Raw genomic sequence first — 25,398 nt, forward strand, 5'->3', positions numbered from 1 at the left:
TAAGATATTTCAAAATTAATTTACTATTGTACTTAAGGTGGTAAAGAACACTATTTCTATCTGTAATTAGGAAGAGGCAATTATGACTTTATCTCCAGGTGTTAATACTTGAGTATAAGGTGTGTTGGCTCCTCATCCCCATACCTCAAGGTTCTCTTTCTACTCCTTTGTTGTAAGATTTGACTCCAGTGTTGACCCTATCATTCAATCAGCTCCAGGATTCATCCTGATGGGCCTTTCTAAGAGTCTTGACTTCATTCTACTGCACAGTCTCTGCCATCTTCTGAGATCTCTGTCCTCTCCTTGGGGTTGGTGGCAACAGGTATCAAGGACCTTGGCACAACCATACCTACATAAGCCCGGAAATCCATGTCACCCTTTTCAAGGGGAATTACCTAGATTGACAGTGATAGGATGTGTACTAGTACAGGCAATCTTTTTAAGCTCTAGGTGATAACTAACATTAATCCTCCGTCTCTCCGTGTCTCTCTCCGTGTCTCTCTCCGTGTCTCTCTCCGTGTCTCTCTCTCTCTCTCTCTCTCTCTCTCTCTCTCTCTCTCTCCTCTCTCTCTCTCTCTCTCTCTCTCTGTCTCTCTCTCTCTCTCTCCCCTCCCCCCCCCCGTCTCTCCCCGTCTCTCCCTCCGTCTCTCCCCGTCTCTCCCTCCGTCTCTCTCCCTCTCTTCTTTCTCCCTGTCTCACTCCCTCTCTCTCTTTCTCCCCTCTTTCTCCCCCTTTCTTCTCTCTCTCCTCTCTTTCCTCCTCTCTCCCTCTCTTTCTTCCTCTCTTTTTTTTCTTTCCCTCCCTCTCTCTTCTCTCCTCTCTCTCTCTCTCTCTCTCTCTCTCTCTCTCTCTCTCTCTCTCTCTCTCTCTCTCTCTCTCTCTCATCTCTCTCCATCTCTCTTTCTCTCTCTCTCTCCCTCTCTCTGTCTCTGTCTGTCTCTCTCTTACACACACACACACACACACACACACACATACTGCATGTGCACATACATGCATATCCCAGTTGAATTTGAGCCAAGTGCCAAAAGTCCTACTTCATCACTCTATATATACTTAACTATTGAACTTAAAATTTTAAATTATATACCAAACCAAGTGGTCTGAATTGCCTTATAATTAAATTCCTCAGGAAGTGTAACTGTTCACTTAATATTCAGCCCTCCTCTTGTAACTTTCACCCTTCAGGAACAGTCTTAATAATGCATTGAGAAAAAGTTAATGATTACTATTTAGCACAGAGTTTTGCCTTCTGTCCAACAGTTGTTTAGAGAAATCTGTAAAGATAAATGCTGCTAACTACATTGCTTTAGTAAAATGTTCAAATTTAACAAATTACACAGTCATTGTTATAAATCTAATATTCTGGAACTGATTCTTTAGATACCAAAAGGTTTTAGTAACTGTAATTTGTGTGTAGAATAGAACTAACAACAAGCTTACATGCTATCATTCAAAATATTGTTATTTTAGTTAGTAATGGGAGGAAGGAAAAACCAAGTAAAGATTACTGATAATCATAGAACAGATATAAATATAAACTTTTTATTTTAGTGATTCTTTCAGATTATATTAACAACTAATTGAGGACTATAATAATAAAACAGGACTACATTTACCTAATACATTGAATGAATGAATGAATGAAGTGCCCATTAAAAATAACTATTTATAACAGGGGCACAGGAAACCTGTTGCAATGATGAATTGTTATCAAATTCAAAATGGCAAAAAGAAAAGATTAAAATAGTTTGCATATGATATAATGAAAAGACATTGGACTAGGGATCAAAAAATCTGAATTCAAGGCCCTGCTAATTAGCTCTATGACTTTATGCAAATTGTTTCTCCTCTTAGGGATCAGTTTTCTTTTCTTTAAGTGAGGAACATCCTATTTCTTCTGCCTCCTTCCAAGAGTGGTTGAGCAGAAAGCCAGGGCTCAAAAGCAGCCATTGTGTCACTAAGGCCCTGTACTTTTCCTACTCTTCAGAAGTCAATTGGAATTTTGAAACTGTAAAGTATACATTAATACGAGCTAATAATATTAAAAGTCAGCTAATAATATCAGAAGTATAATTATTATATTTCATAATAAGTCAAGAAGGGGTGGTCAAGCTTCTGTCTGGGGAGAATGAGACTTGGCAAGTACTCAAGGGTCACAGACTTCCTGGCAGGATAGCCAGGTTGGGGAAATTCAGTCTAGATGAATAGAACTAGAACATGTAACTTTTAGAGAACTTTAAACAAAGTATCCTGGGTCTAGAATAAATTATGTTTAGGGGAAGTCAGGCTTAATCTGACTATTAAAGCTTCAAAAGAATGGAGTGCTAAATTGGACAAAACTGTATTTGCCCTTTGGTCATATTATATAAATCTATATACATACATACATATAAACACATATATGTATACATATGTGTGCATATTTTTGTGTATTGACACATAAGTGATTGTACTCTACTTTCTCTAATGATAAATTGAGGTAATATTTGGTCACACACACATATATACATATATATTTATCTCACATATATATATATATGTACAGACATCCAATTTAATATATTCTACTTTCTAAAACTGATATAAAATTAACATTAGTATAATATTATAGAAGAGCTGAGATTTCACCAGTATGAACTGTTACCCCACAACAACTGCATGTCAAAAAACATTTATTAAGTGATCACTGTGTGCCAGGGACCATACTGGGGTTACAAAAACAAGTAAAATTAAAGACAAGTTGTCAAGAACTTACATTCTTTTTTTAAGTATTTATTTCATTTTAATTTTTCCTAATTGCATATGAAAACAAATTTAACAGGAATTTATAATAATTGGAGGTGACAAATAAAAGGTAGACAGGAAAAGGTATCCATGTCATGGTGTGAAGGTAAAAATCCATAGAATAAAGGATCAGTGTTCTGAGTCCTTCCCCAAAGTGGAACTTTGGGAATGAACTTATCAGTCAAAGAAAGGGGCTGCCACAAGGAAGAAGGCAGCTGATGCATGATAGTGTTTTCATGAAAAAAAAAACAAAAACAAAAACAAGGATTACCTGGTAGCATCTTTCTGGCAACAAGCTTCTCCAAATATGAATATGACATTCTGGGCACATTAACATATTTGCATACACATATACACACAGAGTCACCCACATACAGGAGGAGCAGTATGGTTCTAGAATAAAACGCTTCCCTCAAAATCATGAAATTAAGATTCAAATTCTATCTTTACTACATACTGGCTTTATTACCTGAAGAAATTGGCTTAATTTCTGAGACTATAAAAGGTAGAAGATGTGGGGATCTGCAAAATCAGGGGGAAATTCTTTACTGCAAATTCCCTACACCAATCAAATCACAGAACTAGCAAAAGCAAATTAGAGACAATTGTGTCCATTTTTATCCTGGAATTTTTTTTTTAAAGCAATGATTTACAATGGAAGCCCACTAGATAGGATCTGCCTGATCTTGTGATCTTGACATAGCCTTCATACCAAGTCAGCCACATTCCCTGAGACATTCAAATTTATAATCAGAAAAAATATGAATTCAAATCTTGCCTTAGAACACTATCACCCTGGGCAAGATATTTTGCATCTCTATGCTTCAATGTCCCCATATTTAAAATAAGATCAATAATGGTGCCTATCTCACAGGATTGTTGTAGGATCCATATGTAAAATGTTTTTCAAAACTTAAAACTCCACTTAAGTGGAGAAGGTGATAAAAGAGTATAAACAATGTGTGACATTCTTCAAGACAAATGTATAATCTGGGGAGATGAGCATAAATGCATAGTTAGTGAACAATTAGGAATTAAACATCTGAACAGCTACACCGAAGCCTCACAGGATAAAAGAGAAAGAAAAGATCACTATGAGATCAAGTAGTCAGAGAATGTAGTAAAAGGGTCATCTCTGGAGAAGTGCAAAGAAAGAGGTGAAGAAATTTATGTTTTACATAAGATGCTAAATTATTGTAAGACTGAAGAAATCGCCTGGGTTTGTGGGAGACATTTTCCTAAATTCACATGACCTAAATAAAGCTTCAGGATTTTTGTGTAATTTGTTTTTGTTTTTTCATTTTAACATTAGGGGTCAAGCAATATGCTTTGGCACCTTATATAGTGAGGTAGATGCATTCATCGCCTCCAAAGCCTTTTTAAACACAAGTGATTAAAGGCCTGGTGTAGATGAGAGAAAAAAGAGAAAAAATTGCCTGATTTCTGATCAATTTAGTACCCATTTGGCCACATAGACTCCCTTTGGGAGGCTACAATATCTATAGTTACCCATATATGGATAAAAACCATGTGCTGAACAATGAACAGAAGCACCCATATGAAAATTGCACCACACAGATTTGTTTAAATACAGGGCAGTTAGTATATAATGTGTAAGTTGCGTTCTTCTGAAAGCATGCAGACAGTCTTCCTATTCCTGGTGATTTGCTTTATTTCAAAGCAGTAGGGTCCAACTCCTTTTATTTAACTTAGCAAGGGAACAGAATGTATGAAATAAATCCAAATCTCAACATAATAGACCATAGTGATTAAGGTCTGTCTATTTTATGTATTTCTTGCCCATAAGCCCACCTTAAATTTCTGTTTTTAATGTCTCCATGGATGCCATATTATGTCTTTTGGTAAATGTCAGTTATCCTCTAAAATGTTAGTCAGTAGAATATGGAACAGTTGCTTAATATAAAGAAACTGCATATAATTGGATACTAAGTCATATTATATAGATTTAAATAGTACAAAAGTTTGGAGAATTATCACTTTAGCAGCAGCAACAAAAATGAGATTCTACTATGAAACAAAAAAAAGGAGGATCATATACTTTTCACAGCTATACTTAGGAGGTACATCCTTATTACACGAAAAAAGACAAAGAGGATTTTGGTTACATGAAAGACAATGATTTTTGTACAGTATTAATGTATCTAGAATAAAAGAAATATTCTACTAGGAAATTTTTATATTAAATATTTCTAGTTGAAATGGTTGGTATATAATCTATATTTATCTATAATCTATATTTAATCTGTAGCAGTCAACAAATATGTGACTAAAAGAGAGTCCCAAATAAATAGATAAATCAAAAGATGTGAATAAAAAGTACTCAAAAGAAATGTAAACTCTTATTAAAGATGTTAAAATAATAGATTTACAAACTCTTATTAAAACTATTTAAAATACTCCAAATCACTAACAATAAGAGAAGTGATTAAAATAAAATTGTCCATGTCCTTTGACACTTTTAACACTTCTCTGCTGGGATATATCAATAATTGACAAAAAAGAAAAAAAGGCCAATGGAGTATAAAATAATGAAGTACTTCTGTAGTAGCAAAGAAGTAGAAACAAGAGTGGCCCATTGCTGCAGAATAACTAAACAAATTGTGCGATGTAGACATTATAGAATATTACTGTTATAAAAACAATGAATTTGATGAATACTTTTGACACAAGAAAAAAAGTGAACTGATATGAAATTAAATAGGCTGATCCAGGAAAATAACATAGGTGATTACAACAGTGATGAAAATGGAAAAGAAGCACCATCACATAACATTGGGAAAATAAATGTTTTGAAGTTACAAAGAACAAATTTGATCCTCAAAGAAATATGACAAGGTTGTCCTCCCCATCAGATCCTCCTCTGATCCTTTGCAAAAGTTTGCAGAAAAAGCAGAAAACTATATATGATGTTAATTTTAATACATTTTTCAATTCAAAGTTTGCTAAACTTTATTTCTTTTTCCTTTTCCCTCAATTGTTTGTTATAAGAAAAATTACTCTGTGAAAGAAAAGGGGGATATGAGAAATCTAAATGACATAAAAACAAATGATAACAAAATGATAAAGAAAAAAATCAGCAAAATAATAACCCATATTTATAAGGGATCTTAGAGTTTTAAAAATGACTGTCACAATATATTTATAAAGAAATATATGATATTATGCCTACTTTACAGATTGAGGAAATTAAGTTTCATGGGTTTTAAATGATTCACCAATAACACTGAAACTAAAGTTTTAGTTTGGGTTTCCTGAATGCAAGTCCAATACTCTTTCTACTCTGTCACATTTCCTCTCCTTTAAAAAAAAACTCCTTTATAGAGTTAAGGAAAATTCCATGGAAGTGTGGGACTTGAGTGAGATCCTAATGAATACATTTCTATAGAGAACAGAGAAATAGGAGTATTCAGTCAGAAGACAGGTTCACACACTGTTTGTGTTCCTTGTGTGAGCTTGAACAAATCAATCCAATTCTTTGGGTGTTCAGTTTCTTCCTGTGTAAAATGAAGGGGTTGACCTAGGTGCTCTTTAAAGTGCACTGCATCTTTGCTACTTATTTGACTTACCACATGTTCAATTATTCTATGTGAAAATGATATAGTTATGTTTAAAAGAGGTATTTACAAAACACTTTAATTGAATAAACATTTGGAAAAAATGAAAATAGACATAATGCCTTCTCTTTTTAAATGTAATTTCTGTAGCTTTTCCTTTTTTTATAAGAATATTTCATAATTTTAAGCCAATTCTTGAGTTCTATCAGTATATTTAGATTCCCAAAGTAATCCATGTTGAAATTACATTAGGAAACATTGCTTGAAGATCCTTCTTCTGAATTTATCTTTCTTTGATATTGTAGGAGGATGTGGATAAGGCAGTGAAAGCAGCAAGAGAGGCTTTTCAGATTGGCTCCCCATGGCGGACAATGGACGCTTCTGAGAGAGGACGCCTCCTGAACAAACTGGCCGATTTAATTGAAAGAGATCGTCTGCTCTTGGCAGTAAGTTTGCAGTAAATTAAGCAAGGGTTTGGTAGAGGAGAGGCCTCACTTTTATTCTATATTATGAATTGAGTTGTTTGCAATGATGATTCATGTACTCAAAAAAATTTCTTCAAAATTTTAAGGAATTCCTTTACAAGCTGTTTTACTTCTCTCTCCTAAGAGTTGAAAAGAATCTTATTGAAGGAGCCTTTTTGCATGTAATAATAATAATAATAAATTAATAGGAAAAGGAAAAGGATAAATGTTATGATTTAATTGATATCAAGAATGCATGGATAAGGAAATACTATTAATGCAGGGCAGCCTCTTCCCTACAATTTAAAGTATTACTGATTTTCCTAGAACACTGAGTGGCTATGACTTAGTTAAACGAGTTATATACCCAATGTTGGGCCTCAGATCCATTTCTTTCGGACTAGTTTTTTTATCCAGGATCCACCACTGTTTCTCAAAAACATCTCACTGTTTTGTAGCATTTTACTACAATTAGCTGTTTATTTCAGTTTCCTTAACCATAGAAAGGGGATTATAATAATACCTATCTTTCAGAGTTCTTATGAGCATCAAATGATGTAACATTTGTAAAGAACTTAGTATAGTGTCTGGCACATTGTAACTGATATTTTTCTTCTATTGTTGTTGTTATTGTTGTTGTTATCATTATTATTATTCCAGGATTTCCTCATATGAGCTTATCTTCTTAATCCATAGTGTTCCTTGTCCCCCTTTTACTCATCTAATTTCTTTGGAGTAAAATTTTCCCTTCCAGAGTTATATTCAAATCTCCCCTTCACTTTGACTATTACCTGTTTTTGTGCACTAGTACATAGTTATCTGAGGTGGCAGATTTTTTGTTACTGCCACTTTGTTGCTCCTTTGAATTTTTGGACACCTTCTATAATTCTTTGTAAGCTGTAGTTACTCTCTATGGTACTACACTTGGTAATGAGTTGGGGTTTTTTTTAATTTTGTTTTTTTTCTCTTTTCTTTCTCTCCCTTATTATTTTCAGCCCCAAATGCCCTTTGTTTAGACTTAGAAGTCTCTAGGCAAACTTGAAAACTGAACTAAGAATTCTGGGCTACTTTGTACTTAATATTCCAATATATAACGGTTTGGTAGGGAGCATAAACCAAAAAACAAATCTATGTAATTCCTAGAAACATAGCACAGAAGAAACCATGGATGTGCAAGAGCTAATCCATTAGTTCTTCTGCTCAAGGCAAAATGAAACTTGAATTAATTCAATCCAGTAATCATGCTTAAAAGCTCCTAGTATATACAAGATACTTTTTCTGGTATCAGCAGGGGGGAAAAGACCAAATTCTCTTATACACATAGTAAGAAATAGCAGAATAATTTTACCATTCTTACCTACCAGTCAGTGTTGTAAAGTCCACATGATAAAAGATCTATTGAAATGATGTGAAGTTAGTCCATAAAACTTAGAGATTATATAAATGCCCAACTTTAGCATTAACATACAAGGAACATTTATATCAAGGGCTAATTAGGATCAAAGACATCACTATTTATTTATGGACCAGCAGAAGACCTAGCAAAGTATTCATTAAGTAGCTATCTACCAGGTCTCTTATATTCAAAGAATATAAATTCAATTATATATCTTTCAAATTATATTCAAATTGGTATTAAAGAAGTCATATAATACTGTTTTAAAGACAATATCCCTTCCTCCATGAAATTTCATTCTTAGATGTTGGGGAAGAGAAGAGAGAGGAAAGAAATGTAACATTTAAATCTTCCTTATCTGGTACACTGGACCATGTCACTTTTCTGTCCAAAATTCCTCAGGGGTTCCTAATGTGCTTTAATTATCCTAAACCTGGTACTCAGAACTCCTCACCATCTGATGCCATTAAACTATCTCAGTTTTGTCTAATAATACTCCTTTCCATGCATTCCATTTTCAGCTAGTGCATAATCAGTCAATGATAATCTATATTAGAGATTCTTAACCTGGTATCCTTGAACTCATTCTTTTAGAAAAATATTTTTTACAGTTATATTTTAGCATAATGAGCTTCCTTTGAAGTCTTATGAATTTTATTGTATATATATATAATAAACATTATGAGAAGGTTTCACCAGACTGTCAAGGTGATCTATGACACATACAAAAAGACTAAAAACTCTTGGTTTACCTAAAGGCAATCAGACAGAAAGCCAGATGATTCATTTAGGTCAGTCCATTTTTTCAGACTATAGCTTAAACCCTGAAAGGTATGTTTGCTAGAATAAGTACATCAGGGATCTGTAATTTCACAAGCATGAGGGGCTCTGGTATACTTACTCTCTCCGCCCTAAATATCTCAATGTACCCAGAAATAAATCTAGAGAGTTGTCACAAGTATAAGCAGAAGGATTTGCTTACCCAGGACATTGGATATCTGAGGCAAAATATGAAGCCCGGTCTTCCTAATTTTAAGCCTAGGACTCATCTGCTATACAATACTGTCCTTACAATAAGAGTAGGATTGGTACCTAAATAAATAATCATGTAATATTTTATTTTCAATTCAAGACATATTGAGCTCAGTTTGAACTTAATCTTTTTTCCCCTAGACAATAGAATCTGTGAATGGTGGAAAAGTTTTTTCCAATGCATACCTCATGGATTTAGGTGGCTGTGTGAAGATTTTACGCTACTTTGCAAGTTGGGCAGATAAGATTCAGGGTCGTACAATCCCAATAGGTAAGTAAATTTGAGCTCTTTAAAAAATAGAAATTCAACACATCTAGCTACAGCCAAGTTCTTCATAATAGAATTACTTTTTTGGATAGTGAAAATTTTATCTTGGCAGGTGCTATTAATATTTATTAATAGTTCTTTAATTACAGATTCAGTAAAATTATGTCAATAACAGGTTAAGAAACATTTTAATAATTATTAAATATCCTTCAATTGATCTAATTATTGAATGGAGTAAAATTTGTACTCTCTTCCCCCAAGGGTCAAACTTTTTAAACTGATGTTTAATATTTTGCCTCTTTTTTTTTCTTTTTATATGCAATGATAAGTTATGCTCAGGTATCAGATAATTAGCTAGGATTCTTTCCATGCTCCAGTAACATACCCGCACAATCATCTACTTCTAGTCTTGCTTGGTACTAATGATTTAAGTTCCCAGAGAAACTGGTTAACTCAAAGAAAGATGAAAATATGTCTGTGACCAAGTTAAGGACACAAATTCTCTCTCTCTCTCTCTCTCTCTCTCTCTCTCTCTCTCTCTCTCTCTCTCTCTCTCTCTCTCACACACACACACACACACACACACACACACACACACACACACACACACACAGAGTTTCATAGGAAGATAAACAGTTAGAAATTTAAAGAACTTGAACTGCTATTGGAATTTGGTTCAAATTTAACTCCAGAACAAAAGAGCTCAAAAATGACACACTGGTATAAATTGTATCCATTGGTTTTAAGAGGAACAGAGTTTGAATAGAAAAGTTTAGAGATAAGCCAATTGTTCATTTAAAACCTAGCTGGTTCTATAAAAAGATGAAGAAAATTGTGACTTGATCATGGTGTACCATGCATATCCCAGTTGAATTTGAGCCAAGTGCCAAAAGTCCTACTTCATCACTCTATATATACTTAACTATTGAACTTAAAATTTTAAATTATATACCAAACCAAGTGGTCTGAATTGCCTTATAATTAAATTCCTCAGGAAGTGTAACTGTTCACTTAATATTCAGCCCTCCTCTTGTAACTTTCACCCTTCAGGAACAGTCTTAATAATGCATTGAGAAAAAGTTAATGATTACTATTTAGCACAGAGTTTTGCCTTCTGTCCAACAGTTGTTTAGAGAAATCTGTAAAGATAAATGCTGCTAACTACATTGCTTTAGTAAAATGTTCAAATTTAACAAATTACACAGTCATTGTTATAAATCTAATATTCTGGAACTGATTCTTTAGATACCAAAAGGTTTTAGTAACTGTAATTTGTGTGTAGAATAGAACTAACAACAAGCTTACATGCTATCATTCAAAATATTGTTATTTTAGTTAGTAATGGGAGGAAGGAAAAACCAAGTAAAGATTACTGATAATCATAGAACAGATATAAATATAAACTTTTTATTTTAGTGATTCTTTCAGATTATATTAACAACTAATTGAGGACTATAATAATAAAACAGGACTACATTTACCTAATACATTGAATGAATGAATGAATGAAGTGCCCATTAAAAATAACTATTTATAACAGGGGCACAGGAAACCTGTTGCAATGATGAATTGTTATCAAATTCAAAATGGCAAAAAGAAAAGATTAAAATAGTTTGCATATGATATAATGAAAAGACATTGGACTAGGGATCAAAAAATCTGAATTCAAGGCCCTGCTAATTAGCTCTATGACTTTATGCAAATTGTTTCTCCTCTTAGGGATCAGTTTTCTTTTCTTTAAGTGAGGAACATCCTATTTCTTCTGCCTCCTTCCAAGAGTGGTTGAGCAGAAAGCCAGGGCTCAAAAGCAGCCATTGTGTCACTAAGGCCCTGTACTTTTCCTACTCTTCAGAAGTCAATTGGAATTTTGAAACTGTAAAGTATACATTAATACGAGCTAATAATATTAAAAGTCAGCTAATAATATCAGAAGTATAATTATTATATTTCATAATAAGTCAAGAAGGGGTGGTCAAGCTTCTGTCTGGGGAGAATGAGACTTGGCAAGTACTCAAGGGTCACAGACTTCTTGGCAGGATAGCCAGGTTGGGGAAATTCAGTCTAGATGAATAGAACTAGAACATGTAACTTTTAGAGAACTTTAAACAAAGTATCCTGGGTCTAGAATAAATTATGTTTAGGGGAAGTCAGGCTTAATCTGACTATTAAAGCTTCAAAAGAATGGAGTGCTAAATTGGACAAAACTGTATTTGCCCTTTGGTCATATTATATAAATCTATATACATACATACATATAAACACATATATGTATACATATGTGTGCATATTTTTGTGTATTGACACATAAGTTATTGTACTTTACTTTCTCTAATGATAAATTGAGGTAATATTTGGTCACACACACATATATACATATATATTTATCTCACATATATATATATATATGTGTACAGACATCCAATTTAATATATTCTACTTTCTAAAACTGATATAAAATTAACATCAGTATAATATTATAGAAGAGCTGAGATTTCACCAGTATGAACTGTTACCCCACAACAACTGCATGTCAAAAAACATTTATTAAGTGATCACTGTGGGCCAGGGACCATACTGGGGTTACAAAAACAAGTAAAATTAAAGACAAGTTGTCAAGAACTTACATTCTTTTTTTAAGTATTTATTTCATTTTAATTTTTCCTAATTGCATATGAAAACAAATTTAACAGGAATTTATAATAATTGGAGGTGACAAATAAAAGGTAGACAGGAAAAGGTATCCATGTCATGGTGTGAAGGTAAAAATCCATAGAATAAAGGATCAGTGTTCTGAGTCCTTCCCCAAAGCGGAACTTTGGGAATGAACTTATCAGTCAAAGAAAGGGGCTGCCACAAGGAAGAAGGCAGCTGATGCATGATAGTGTTTTCATGAAAAAAAAACAAAAACAAAAACAAGGATTACCTGGTAGCATCTTTCTGGCAACAAGCTTCTCCAAATATGAATATGACATTCTGGGCACATTAACATATTTGCTTACACATATACACACAGAGTCACCCACATACAGGAGGAGCAGTATGGTTCTAGAATAAAACGCTTCCCTCAAAATCATGAAATTAAGATTCAAATTCTATCTTTACTACATACTGGCTTTATTACCTGAAGAAATTGGCTTAATTTCTGAGACTATAAAAGGTAGAAGATGTGGGGATCTGCAAAATCAGGGGGAAATTCTTTACTGCAAATTCCCTACACCAATCAAATCACAGAACTAGCAAAAGCAAATTAGAGACAATTGTGTCCATTTTTATCCTGGAATTTTTTTTTTAAAGCAATGATTTACAATGGAAGCCCAGTAGATAGGATCTGCCTGATCTTGTGATCTTGACATAGCCTTCATACCAAGTCAGCCACATTCCTTGAGACATTCAAATTTATAATCAGAAAAAATATGAATTCAAATCTTGCCTTAGAACACTATCACCCTGGGCAAGATATTTTGCATCTCTATGCTTCAATGTCCCCATATTTAAAATAAGATCAATAATGGTGCCTATCTCACAGGATTGTTGTAGGATCCATATGTAAAATGTTTTTCAAAACTTAAAACTCCACTTAAGTGGAGAAGGTGATAAAAGAGTATAAACAATGTGTGACATTCTTCAAGACAAATGTATAATCTGGGGAGATGAGCATAAATGCATAGTTAGTGAACAATTAGGAATTAAACATCTGAACAGCTACACCGAAGCCTCACAGGATAAAAGAGAAAGAAAAGATCACTATGAGATCAAGTAGTCAGAGAATGTAGTAAAAGGGTCATCTCTGGAGAAGTGCAAAGAAAGAGGTGAAGAAATTTATGTTTTACATAAGATGCTAAATTATTGTAAGACTGAAGAAATCGCCTGGGTTTGTGGGAGACATTTTCCTAAATTCACATGACCTAAATAAAGCTTCAGGATTTTTGTGTAATTTGTTTTTGTTTTTTCATTTTAACATTAGGGGTCAAGCAATATGCTTTGGCACCTTATATAGTGAGGTAGATGCATTCATCGCCTCCAAAGCCTTTTTAAACACAAGTGATTAAAGGCCTGGTGTAGATGAGAGAAAAAAGAGAAAAAATTGCCTGATTTCTGATCAATTTAGTACCCATTTGGCCACATAGACTCCCTTTGGGAGGCTACAATATCTATAGTTACCCATATATGGATAAAAACCATGTGCTGAACAATGAACAGAAGCACCCATATGAAAATTGCACCACACAGATTTGTTTAAATACAGGGCAGTTAGTATATAATGTGTAAGTTGCGTTCTTCTGAAAGCATGCAGACAGTCTTCCTATTCCTGGTGATTTGCTTTATTTCAAAGCAGTAGGGTCCAACTCCTTTTATTTAACTTAGCAAGGGAACAGAATGTATGAAATAAATCCAAATCTCAACATAATAGACCATAGTGATTAAGGTCTGTCTATTTTATGTATTTCTTGCCCATAAGCCCACCTTAAATTTCTGTTTTTAATGTCTCCATGGATGCCATATTATGTCTTTTGGTAAATGTCAGTTATCCTCTAAAATGTTAGTCAGTAGAATATGGAACAGTTGCTTAATATAAAGAAACTGCATATAATTGGATACTAAGTCATATTATATAGATTTAAATAGTACAAAAGTTTGGAGAATTATCACTTTAGCAGCAGCAACAAAAATGAGATTCTACTATGAAACAAAAAAAAGGAGGATCATATACTTTTCACAGCTATACTTAGGAGGTACATCCTTATTACACGAAAAAAAACAAAGAGGATTTTGGTTACATGAAAGACAATGATTTTTGTACAGTATTAATGTATCTAGAATAAAAGAAATATTCTACTAGGAAATTTTTATATTAAATATTTCTAGTTGAAATGGTTGGTATATAATCTATATTTATCTATAATCTATATTTAATCTGTAGCAGTCAACAAATATGTGACTAAAAGAGAGTCCCAAATAAATAGATAAATCAAAAGATGTGAATAAAAAGTACTCAAAAGAAATGTAAACTCTTATTAAAGATGTTAAAATAATAGATTTACAAACTCTTATTAAAACTATTTAAAATACTCCAAATCACTAACAATAAGAGAAGTGATTAAAATAAAATTGTCCATGTCCTTTGACACTTTTAACACTTCTCTGCTGGGATATATCAATAATTGACAAAAAAGAAAAAAAGGCCAATGGAGTATAAAATAATGAAGTACTTCTGTAGTAGCAAAGAAGTAGAAACAAGAGTGGCCCATTGCTGCAGAATAACTAAACAAATTGTGCGATGTAGACATTATAGAATATTACTGTTATAAAACAATGAATTTGATGAATACTTTTGACACAAGAAAAAAAGTGAACTGATATGAAATTAAATAGGCTGATCCAGGAAAATAACATAGGTGATTACAACAGTGATGAAAATGGAAAAGAAGCACCATCACATAACATTGGGAAAATAAATGTTTTGAAGTTACAAAGAACAAATTTGATCCTCAAAGAAATATGACAAGGTTGTCCTCCCCATCAGATCCTCCTCTGATCCTTTGCAAAAGTTTGCAGAAAAAGCAGAAAACTATATATGATGTTAATTTTAATACATTTTTCAATTCAAAGTTTGCTAAACTTTATTTCTTTTTCCTTTTCCCTCAATTGTTTGTTATAAGAAAAATTACTCTGTGAAAGAAAAGGGGGATATGAGAAATCTAAATGACATAAAAACAAATGATAACAAAATGATAAAGAAAAAAATCAGCAAAATAATAACCCATATTTATAAGGGATCTTAGAGTTTTAAAAATGACTGTCACAATATATTTATAAAGAAATATATGATATTATGCCTACTTTACAGATTGAGGAAATTAAGTTTCATGGGTTTTAAATGATTCACCAATAACACTGAAACTAAAGTTTTAGTTTGGGTTTCCTGAATGCAAGTCCAATACTCTTTCTACTCTGTCACATTTCCTCTCCTTTAAAAAAAAACTCCTTTATAGAGTTAAGGAAAATTCCATGGAAGTGTGGGACTTGAGTGAGATCCTAATGAATACATTTCTATAGAGAACAGAGAAATAGGAGTATTCAGTCAGAAGACAGGTTCACACACTGTTTGTGTTCCTTGTGTGAGCTTGAGCAAATCAATCCAATTCTTTGGGTGTTCAGTTTCTTCCTGTGTAAAATGAAGGGGTTGACCTAGGTGCTCTTTAAAGTGCACTGCATCTTTGCTACTTATTTGACTTACCACATGTTCAATTATTCTATGTGAAAATGATATAGTTATGTTTAAAAGAGGTATTTACAAAACACTTTAATTGAATAAACATTTGGAAAAAATGAAAATAGACATAATGCCTTCTCTTTTTAAATGTAATTTCTGTAGCTTTTCCTTTTTTTATAAGAATATTTCATAATTTTAAGCCAATTCTTGAGTTCTATCAGTATATTTAGATTCCCAAAGTAATCCATGTTGAAATTACATTAGGAAACATTGCTTGAAGATCCTTCTTCTGAATTTATCTTTCTTTGATATTGTAGGAGGATGTGGATAAGGCAGTGAAAGCAGCAAGAGAGGCTTTTCAGATTGGCTCCCCATGGCGGACAATGGACGCTTCTGAGAGAGGACGCCTCCTGAACAAACTGGCCGATTTAATTGAAAGAGATCGTCTGCTCTTGGCAGTAAGTTTGCAGTAAATTAAGCAAGGGTTTGGTAGAGGAGAGGCCTCACTTTTATTCTATATTATGAATTGAGTTGTTTGCAATGATGATTCATGTACTCAAAAAAAATTTCTTCAAAATTTTAAGGAATTCCTTTACAAGCTGTTTTACTTATCTCTCCTAAGAGTTGAAAAGAATCTTATTGAAGGAGCCTTTTTGCATGTAATAATAATAATAATAAATTAATAGGAAAAGGAAAAGGATAAATGTTATGATTTAATTGATATCAAGAATGCATGGATAAGGAAATACTATTAATGCAGGGCAGCCTCTTCCCTACAATTTAAAGTATTACTGATTTTCCTAGAACACTGAGTGGCTATGACTTAGTTAAACGAGTTATATACCCAATGTTGGGCCTCAGATCCATTTCTTTCGGACTAGTTTTTTTATCCAGGATCCACCACTGTTTCTCAAAAACATCTCACTGTTTTGTAGCATTTTACTACAATTAGCTGTTTATTTCAGTTTCCTTAACCATAGAAAGGGGATTATAATAATACCTATCTTTCAGAGTTCTTATGAGCATCAAATGATGTAACATTTGTAAAGAACTTAGTATAGTGTCTGGCACATTGTAACTGATATTTTTCTTCTATTGTTGTTGTTATTGTTGTTGTTATCATTATTATTATTCCAGGATTTCCTCATATGAGCTTATCTTCTTAATCCATAGTGTTCCTTGTCCCCCTTTTACTCATCTAATTTCTTTGGAGTAAAATTTTCCCTTCCAGAGTTATATTCAAATCTCCCCTTCACTTTGACTATTACCTGTTTTTGTGCACTAGTACATAGTTATCTGAGGTGGCAGATTTTTTGTTACTGCCACTTTGTTGCTCCTTTGAATTTTTGGACACCTTCTATAATTCTTTGTAAGCTGTAGTTACTCTCTATGGTACTACACTTGGTAATGAGTTGGGGTTTTTTTTAATTTTGTTTTTTTTCTCTTTTCTTTCTCTCCCTTATTATTTTCAGCCCCAAATGCCCTTTGTTTAGACTTAGAAGTCTCTAGGCAAACTTGAAAACTGAACTAAGAATTCTGGGCTACTTTGTACTTAATATTCCAATAATAACGGTTTGGTAGGGAGCATAAACCAAAAAACAAATCTATGTAATTCCTAGAAACATAGCACAGAAGAAACCATGGATGTGCAAGAGCTAATCATTAGTTCTTCTGCTCAAGGCAAAATGAAACTTGAATTAATTCAATCCAGTAATCATGCTTAAAAGCTCCTAGTATATACAAGATACTTTTTCTGGTATCAGCAGGGGGGAAAAGACCAAATTCTCTTATACACATAGTAAGAAATAGCAGAATAATTTTACCATTCTTACCTACCAGTCAGTGTTGTAAAGTCCACATGATAAAAGATCTATTGAAATGATGTGAAGTTAGTCCATAAAACTTAGAGATTATATAAATGCCCAACTTTAGCATTAACATACAAGGAACATTTATATCAAGGGCTAATTAGGATCAAAGACATCACTATTTATTTATGGACCAGCAGAAGACCTAGCAAAGTATTCATTAAGTAGCTATCTACCAGGTCTCTTATATTCAAAGAATATAAATTCAATTATATATCTTTCAAATTATATTCAAATTGGTATTAAAGAAGTCATATAATACTGTTTTAAAGACAATATCCCTTCCTCCATGAAATTTCATTCTTAGATGTTGGGGAAGAGAAGAGAGAGGAAAGAAATGTAACATTTAAATCTTCCTTATCTGGTACACTGGACCATGTCACTTTTCTGTCCAAAATTCCTCAGGGGTTCCTAATGTGCTTTAATTATCCTAAACCTGGTACTCAGAACTCCTCACCATCTGATGCCATTAAACTATCTCAGTTTTGTCTAATAATACTCCTTTCCATGCATTCCATTTTCAGCTAGTGCATAATCAGTCAATGATAATCTATATTAGAGATTCTTAACCTGGTATCCTTGAACTCATTCTTTTAGAAAAATATTTTTTACAGTTATATTTTAGCATAATGAGCTTCCTTTGAAGTCTTATGAATTTTATTGTATATATATAATAAACATTATGAGAAGGTTTCACCAGACTGTCAAGGTGATCTATGACACATACAAAAAGACTAAAAACTCTTGGTTTACCTAAAGGCAATCAGACAGAAAGCCAGATGATTCATTTAGGTCAGTCCATTTTTCAGACTATAGCTTAAACCCTGAAAGGTATGTTTGCTAGAATAAGTACATCAGGGATCTGTAATTTCACAAGCATGAGGGGCTCTGGTATACTTACTCTCTCCGCCCTAAATATCTCAATGTACCCAGAAATAAATCTAGAGAGTTGTCACAAGTATAAGCAGAAGGATTTGCTTACCCAGGACATTGGATATCTGAGGCAAAATATGAAGCCCGGTCTTCCTAATTTTAAGCCTAGGACTCATCTGCTATACAATACTGTCCTTACAATAAGAGTAGGATTGGTACCTAAATAAATAATCATGTAATATTTTATTTTCAATTCAAGACATATTGAGCTCAGTTTGAACTTAATCTTTTTTCCCCTAGACAATAGAATCTGTGAATGGTGGAAAAGTTTTTTCCAATGCATACCTCATGGATTTAGGTGGCTGTGTGAAGATTTTACGCTACTTTGCAAGTTGGGCAGATAAGATTCAGGGTCGTACAATCCCAATAGGTAAGTAAATTTGAGCTCTTTAAAAAATAGAAATTCAACACATCTAGCTACAGCCAAGTTCTTCATAATAGAATTACTTTTTTGGATAGTGAAAATTTTATCTTGGCAGGTGCTATTAATATTTATTAATAGTTCTTTAATTACAGATTCAGTAAAATTATGTCAATAACAGGTTAAGAAACATTTTAATAATTATTAAATATCCTTCAATTGATCTAATTATTGAATGGAGTAAAATTTGTACTCTCTTCCCCCAAGGGTCAAACTTTTTAAACTGATGTTTAATATTTTGCCTCTTTTTTTTTCTTTTTATATGCAATGATAAGTTATGCTCAGGTATCAGATAATTAGCTAGGATTCTTTCCATGCTCCAGTAACATACCCACACAATCATCTACTTCTAGTCTTGCTTGGTACTAATGATTTAAGTTCCCAGCGAAACTGGTTAACTCAAAGAAAGGAAACAAATTCTCTCTCTCTCTCTCTCTCTCTCTCTCTCTCTCTCTCTCTCTCTCTCTCTCTCTCTCTCTCTCTCTCTCTCTCTCTCACACACACACACACACACACACACACACACACAGAGTTTCATAGGAAGATAAACAGTTAGAAATTTAAAGAACTTGAACTGCTATTGGAATTTGGTTCAAATTTAACTCCAGAACAAAAGAGCTCAAAAATGACACACTGGTATAAATTGTATCCATTGGTTTTAAGAGGAACAGAGTTTGAATAGAAAAGTTTAGAGATAAGCCAATTGTTCATTTAAAACCTAGCTGGTTCTATAAAAAGATGAAGAAAATTGTGACTTGATCATGGTGTACCTCTACTCTTTGAGGATCAATCTCACTCCCGAATTTAATGAAGTCAGTAATTGAAGATTTTAAATGATTTTTAAGTTTTGTCAAGAATTTAAATAGCTTAAGGCATAACGACCTAAAAATAGTAAGAAAAGAAAGAAACGAAGAAAGGAAGGAAGGAAGAGAGAAAGGAAGAGAGAGAAAGGAAGGAAGGAAGAGAGAGAGAAAGGAAGGAAGGAAGAGAGAGAGAAAGAAAGGAAGGAAGAGAGAAAGGAAGGAAGGAAGAGAGAGAGAAAGGAAGGAAGGAAGAGAGAGAGAAAGGAAGGAAGGAAGAGAGAGAAAAGAAGGAAGGAAGAGAGGGAAAGGAAGGAAGGAAGAGAGAAAGGAAGGAAGGAAGAGAGAGAGAAAGGAAGGAAGGAAGAGGGAGAGAAAGAAAGGAAGGAAGGAAGAGAGAGAAAAGAAGGAAGGAAGAGAGGGAAAGGAAGGAAGGAAGAGAGAAAGGAAGGAAGGAAGAGAGAGAGAAAGGAAGGAAGGGAGAGAGAAAGGAAGGAAGGAAGAGAGAAAGGAAGAGAAGAAGAAAGAGAAAGGGAGGGAGGAAAGGAAAGGATAGAGAGAGAAAGAGAGAAAGGGAGAGGAAGAGGAAGAGGGAGAAGGAGAGGGAGAGGACAAAGATATTCTAGATTAAGTAAGAAAAGGAATGAAATGTACAAAAGAATATTGAGTCAATATTAAAATACATACAACAAGAATTAAGTATCTACTATGTGTAAAATACTTAAAGAAATTAATACAGGCTCTACACTGAAAGGATAAATTTTGAAAATGAAGTCACATAATGAGAAGACAGGACTCATTTAAAAAAAAAAAAGACCCTGATTTTGAAAAGAAAAGAAGCCAGTAGAGGATGAGACATATAGATAGTATCATAGTAGCAACAATATGGACTTGGAACAGACCAAATAATGGAGGATAGAAGAAGCCCATGCTATGGTTAACAAAAATGGGACAAAATAAAAGATAAACAAACAACAAATGTGTAAAGTACTTAACTGCATTCTGATGAAGTACAAAGTGGAAATAGGACACAATCCCATTTTTCTATAGCCACCATGTTTCTGTAGGACCTAGAATCTACAGAAGTTTAAACAAAATTTAGCAGGAAAGACAAAATGAAATATTGTAAGTGTAAGAATGAAGTTGGGGCAGCTAGGTGGTGCAGTGGATAGAGCACCAGCCCTGAATTAACACTTCCTAGCTGTGTGACCCTAGGCAAGTCACTTAATCCCAGCCTCAAAAAAAAAAAAAAAAAAAAAAAAAAAAGGAATGAAGTTAAAATCAGATATAAACCAATTGTCTTTTATGGGAGTGGGGAAGAAAAAGGCAGTATTAGAAAAAATGTTTGTGGTTTCTTGAGTTCTTTTTGTTTTAAAAAAAAAAAAAAAAAAAAAACAATTTAGGTTGGATTGCTGAGGGACGTTGGACCTCCAGTAAAGAGAATGGAGCCTACATTTTATAGAAATCCTGGTTGCTATTTTGCTATTAAATCTTGTCATACTAGAGCTCATAGAACTGTATGTTTTTGGTACTTAGCATACATTTCCCCAACCCCATTCCATTCATTAGTCATTTCACCATTTGTTTTCTGGAAATATTTTCAAATATAGTTTGTGATAGACAAGGGGCAGAATTATACCAACTTGTAGAGCACATACAATACCTAGACATCAAGATACGTGATATTACACTATGACACGAATCTCCATTTTGTGCATATTTAATAGCTTGTTTTATCTATCATAGCTATTTCATATGTATCTTTGTATTTACTGTGCTTTTATTGTTTGTTTTAGACGGAAAGTATTTCTCTTACACAAGACATGAACCTGTTGGTGTTTGTGGCCAAATCATTCCTGTAAGTTGCCTCCATATGTAAGATTTTTTAAATACTCTGATGAAAGAATGAACCCTGTGCTTTTTGCTCCACAAAATTTTATTTAGAAATGTACTAAATGCAAAAGTTGAAGAAGTTTGGTGCAATAAATCATATTGAGGCCTTATACCTTCAGTGGATAAGCAACTTCCTATTTGCAAACGAGGAATTCTTGCCCTTTCAGGACACAAGATTATTTTCTAATGCTGCAATGGCAATGAATCAAATATCCTTTCATTAAAATCATGAGGTATTTTACCCAATTTAAAGATGGCATTTCTTTTTTATTGCTCTTTATTATGTCCCTTTGTAGTATGATAGAGTTTACATAAGTTCTATTTTGTCTAGCACAAAATAAAGTGAAACAAGTAATTTGCTTCTTAGGGCATCATTTTAGTGTAATTAAAACACCCCATCACTCAATATCTTTTTTATTTTGAACTACTAACTTAATTGCTGAGAAGCACCATCTCCAGGCTGTGACGATTGTAAAAGGAATTTTCCAAAGCATAGCACATATAAGAATCACATGACATGATTGGATATGTATAGAAATATCTACACCAATGAGATAAAAAAATCCTTTGAAGTATCAACATTTTTTAAAGTACTGCCAGTAGCATTTTGGCATACAATCCAAAAGCACAGTGTATATCTCCAGATTTAAAATGATACTCCAATTTTATTTATAAGTAAATGGAAATCTGTCTCTCTCAGTTTGTTTAATGCAAGTCATCTTTGCTGCAATTTCCTTGAATACCAACTGTAAAAGTGATTTATTGTTGGCATTTTCCAATATTCTAACCAAATAAATTTTCTTTTTGGACCAAAAACCTAAAGTTTAATTGTCACTCTCGAGAGAGAGAGGACTTCCTCTACTTGGGCAGAAGGAGAAATATCTCATCAGCAACTCTTTTGGAGAGTTTCCTGCAGTAATGCAAGGTTAAGTGACTTGTCCAGGTACATACAATTAACAAGTAACCAGAGGCAAGACTTCCTAGTCTCATATCCATTATACCCTGTAGTTTTTGATAACATAATATCTAAATAACTAGTTATATTTATTAATTAGGAAATTAATTTTCCATGCCACTTGTTATAGAAAAGCCCAAAAAATGATATTCATAAATACTCTTAAAATGCATTATTTTAAAAATCATATGCAACAAGCACAAAACCACCAACAGCAAGATAAATGTTTTCAGTGACCCACTTATTCCTAATAAATATTAGTGAGGAAATGTGATAATTTGTAAATACTAATTGTACTGAATAAAAAGAGCTTTTACAGTCATTACACTTAATGTGAAACTACCATATATTTACTTCTTACACTATGAACATATTATTTTTATATGGTGCAAAGTTACTTCAAAGGACAGAAATGAAAATTACCATATCTCTTTCCATCCCATCCTATAAACACAAGATTTTATTTAAAAATCACTTTTTAACTTGAGGGTTATCTTTAATACTATTAAGTCAATAAGATCATGCAACAATAATTTTGTAATACTGTAATTGTTACTGTTTCAGATTTGAGAAATTTAAAATGTGTGGAAAATCAAGTCATAGATCAGTGACTTCTTAAGTATGGATCTGTTCTCTGGTCTGAATCACAACCTTGCTAGGTAAACAAAGCTACACGAGTTCCTTTGATAGGGGAAAAATCCTCAGTTGGTGACTACTCTTCTAATGAGCTTTTCTCTGAAAAAATTTCTGTGCTAGTCTTCAAATGATATTTAGCCTATCCCCAGATCCATTCCCAAGAGCTTGGTTTTTAGCTACAAAGTTACCTTCCCAAGTTCCAATTGCAGTGGTACAGCTTGTGAAAAGGCATTATCAGTATATTCCATTTACAAAAAAAGGTGATTTAGTATTAACAAGAAAATGGGTTCTTATTCCTTGTTTTCTAGTGGAATTTCCCTTTGGTTATGTTCATTTGGAAAATTGGACCAGCCCTTTGCTGTGGAAACACTGTGGTTGTCAAACCAGCAGAACAAACCCCACTCTCTGCTCTTTATGTAGCATCACTAATCAAAGAGGTGAGTTTGGTCAGTCACAATGTACTCTTAACCATCTACTACGTAAAAGGGGGGAAAAAGAAAAAAAAAAAAACAGTATACTATCCTTTTTAAGAATGACCATATATAGCCAAATGAAGGGATTTTTAACTAAATATATATTTTGTTCTCTTCCATTAGAAAGGCAAGATGTGTATTTTTGCTTTTCTTTGTATTCTTAGCACCCCATTCCTACCCCTACCCTTCCTGTCCTTCAAAATGAGTCCTTTATCATCTGACCAACAAGGATTATACCCAAAAAGAACAGTCATGTTGTTCTCCATTGCCTAGGACCATATGCCTTAGTTTTCCAACACTGCAAAAAATACTCTTGCTAGCATTCTCCTAACCTCTCCCTCCCTTCCATGGTTTTCTATGAGACCTATGATCACCTCATCAAATGGCTTCTCAGTGCACTGTTGGATTGCTTCTACTTCCTGTGAATGTGACTGACCTGATTATAACTCCCTTCATTGGCCACTAGTGATTCCCCTCTATGAGTTGTCTCCCCTATTAGAATAAAAATTCCCGGACAGGTAGGGATTTATTGCTTTTATATTTTTATTTCCAGCATTTAATGCAGTATTTGGCATACAACAGCATTGGGAATTCATAAAATGAAAGCCAGTTTTCTCATTTGATCCTCACAGCAACTTTGTGAGGTGGCCGTGTAGGAATTAGCACACAACTGCTTCATTAGTGTTTTTATCATTTATTCAAGGTGCTTTCCTTTTTATAGTCGTTTTTCCATCCTCCTTCTCTCCAGTCAATTTGTGGCTCTATGATTCCTTTAGGCAGGATTTCCACCAGGAGTAGTGAATATTGTGCCAGGTTATGGGCCCACAGCAGGAGCAGCCATTTCTTCTCACATGGATGTAGATAAAGTGGCCTTCACAGGGTCCACAGAGGTAAGTCAATTTAAATGTTAAATCATCTTCAGTGGTTAGAATTATACTTAACTACTTTAGAGTCAAGGTTCTTTTATAAAATACATTCCTATCTGTGGAAAGACTCACCCTTTTTTTGTGGGTAATCTGCTTGACTTCAGGCAGGATCAGGAAGTTAGCCAGGAGAGCTGCCACAGCCCACTGCTTTCCTGATTGCAGGATTTAAGGATGTGGCTCCTCAGCAATCACTTTCCCATGTGTGCAAATGCAGATTAGGCAAGTATAAAGAGGAAGGCATTTATTTAGGTTCTTGCTAGAAGCCGGTGTGCCCAATTCCATAGAATTGGAACACACTTTACAAAGGCCCAATCAAGCCTTTGTATATTTGCTAGCCTACGTCTCCCTTCAGGATTCCCAATTACTCAAGATTTTTCCAGAGTTTTTTTTTTGTATAAGCATGTTCTTTATTGCTGTTGTTGTTGATTTTTCCAATAATTCACAATTATTATTGTGAACTTTACTCATATCTGAGAATGGGAGTTGTCTATTGGTTTAAGTTTCTGTCATTTATGTCCTTCTAATGCTTTCACAATTCAATATGAGAGCCTGTAAGTTTTTGATGGTTCTAATTGCAATTATGAAGTAGTAATTTATTATTATTCATTTATAAAGTAATAGTATACCCAATCCTAAGCAAAATGTGACCAGAGCAGCTCTTTCTTTTTGTTCTTTGAGCTCTTGCCTTTGGTCAAGTTTCCACTTTCAGAAGCAGCATTGCCCTCCCCCTCCTTAATTACAATCCTAGTACATTATC

General features: G+C 33.6%; 1 protein-coding gene across 6 annotated transcripts in view; it reads left to right on the forward strand.

Moving 5' to 3' along the window:
- Positions 1-25,398, forward strand: part of LOC141550609 (aldehyde dehydrogenase 1A1) — an 81,387-nt gene that overhangs the window by 28,972 nt on the left and 27,017 nt on the right. For 5 of the 6 annotated variants that reach the window (XR_012484645.1, XM_074281426.1, XM_074281427.1 and 2 more), the window contains exons 4-8: positions 16,054-16,194; positions 18,778-18,907; positions 21,555-21,616; positions 23,551-23,679; positions 24,492-24,605. Coding sequence is in view for 5 of the 6 variants with exons in the window: in XM_074281426.1 (XP_074137527.1) it covers positions 16,054-16,194; positions 18,778-18,907; positions 21,555-21,616; positions 23,551-23,679; positions 24,492-24,605 (576 nt within the window). In the remaining variant the exon portion in view is untranslated. Of the gene's footprint in view, positions 1-6,667; positions 6,809-9,395; positions 9,526-16,053; positions 16,195-18,777; positions 18,908-21,554; positions 21,617-23,550; positions 23,680-24,491; positions 24,606-25,398 lie in introns of all 6 variants that reach the window. The other variant, XM_074281430.1, reaches the window with a different exon arrangement.

The sequence above is a fragment of the Sminthopsis crassicaudata genome, chromosome 1, assembly GCF_048593235.1.
Source record: "Sminthopsis crassicaudata isolate SCR6 chromosome 1, ASM4859323v1, whole genome shotgun sequence".
Lineage (NCBI taxonomy): Eukaryota > Metazoa > Chordata > Mammalia > Dasyuromorphia > Dasyuridae > Sminthopsis > Sminthopsis crassicaudata.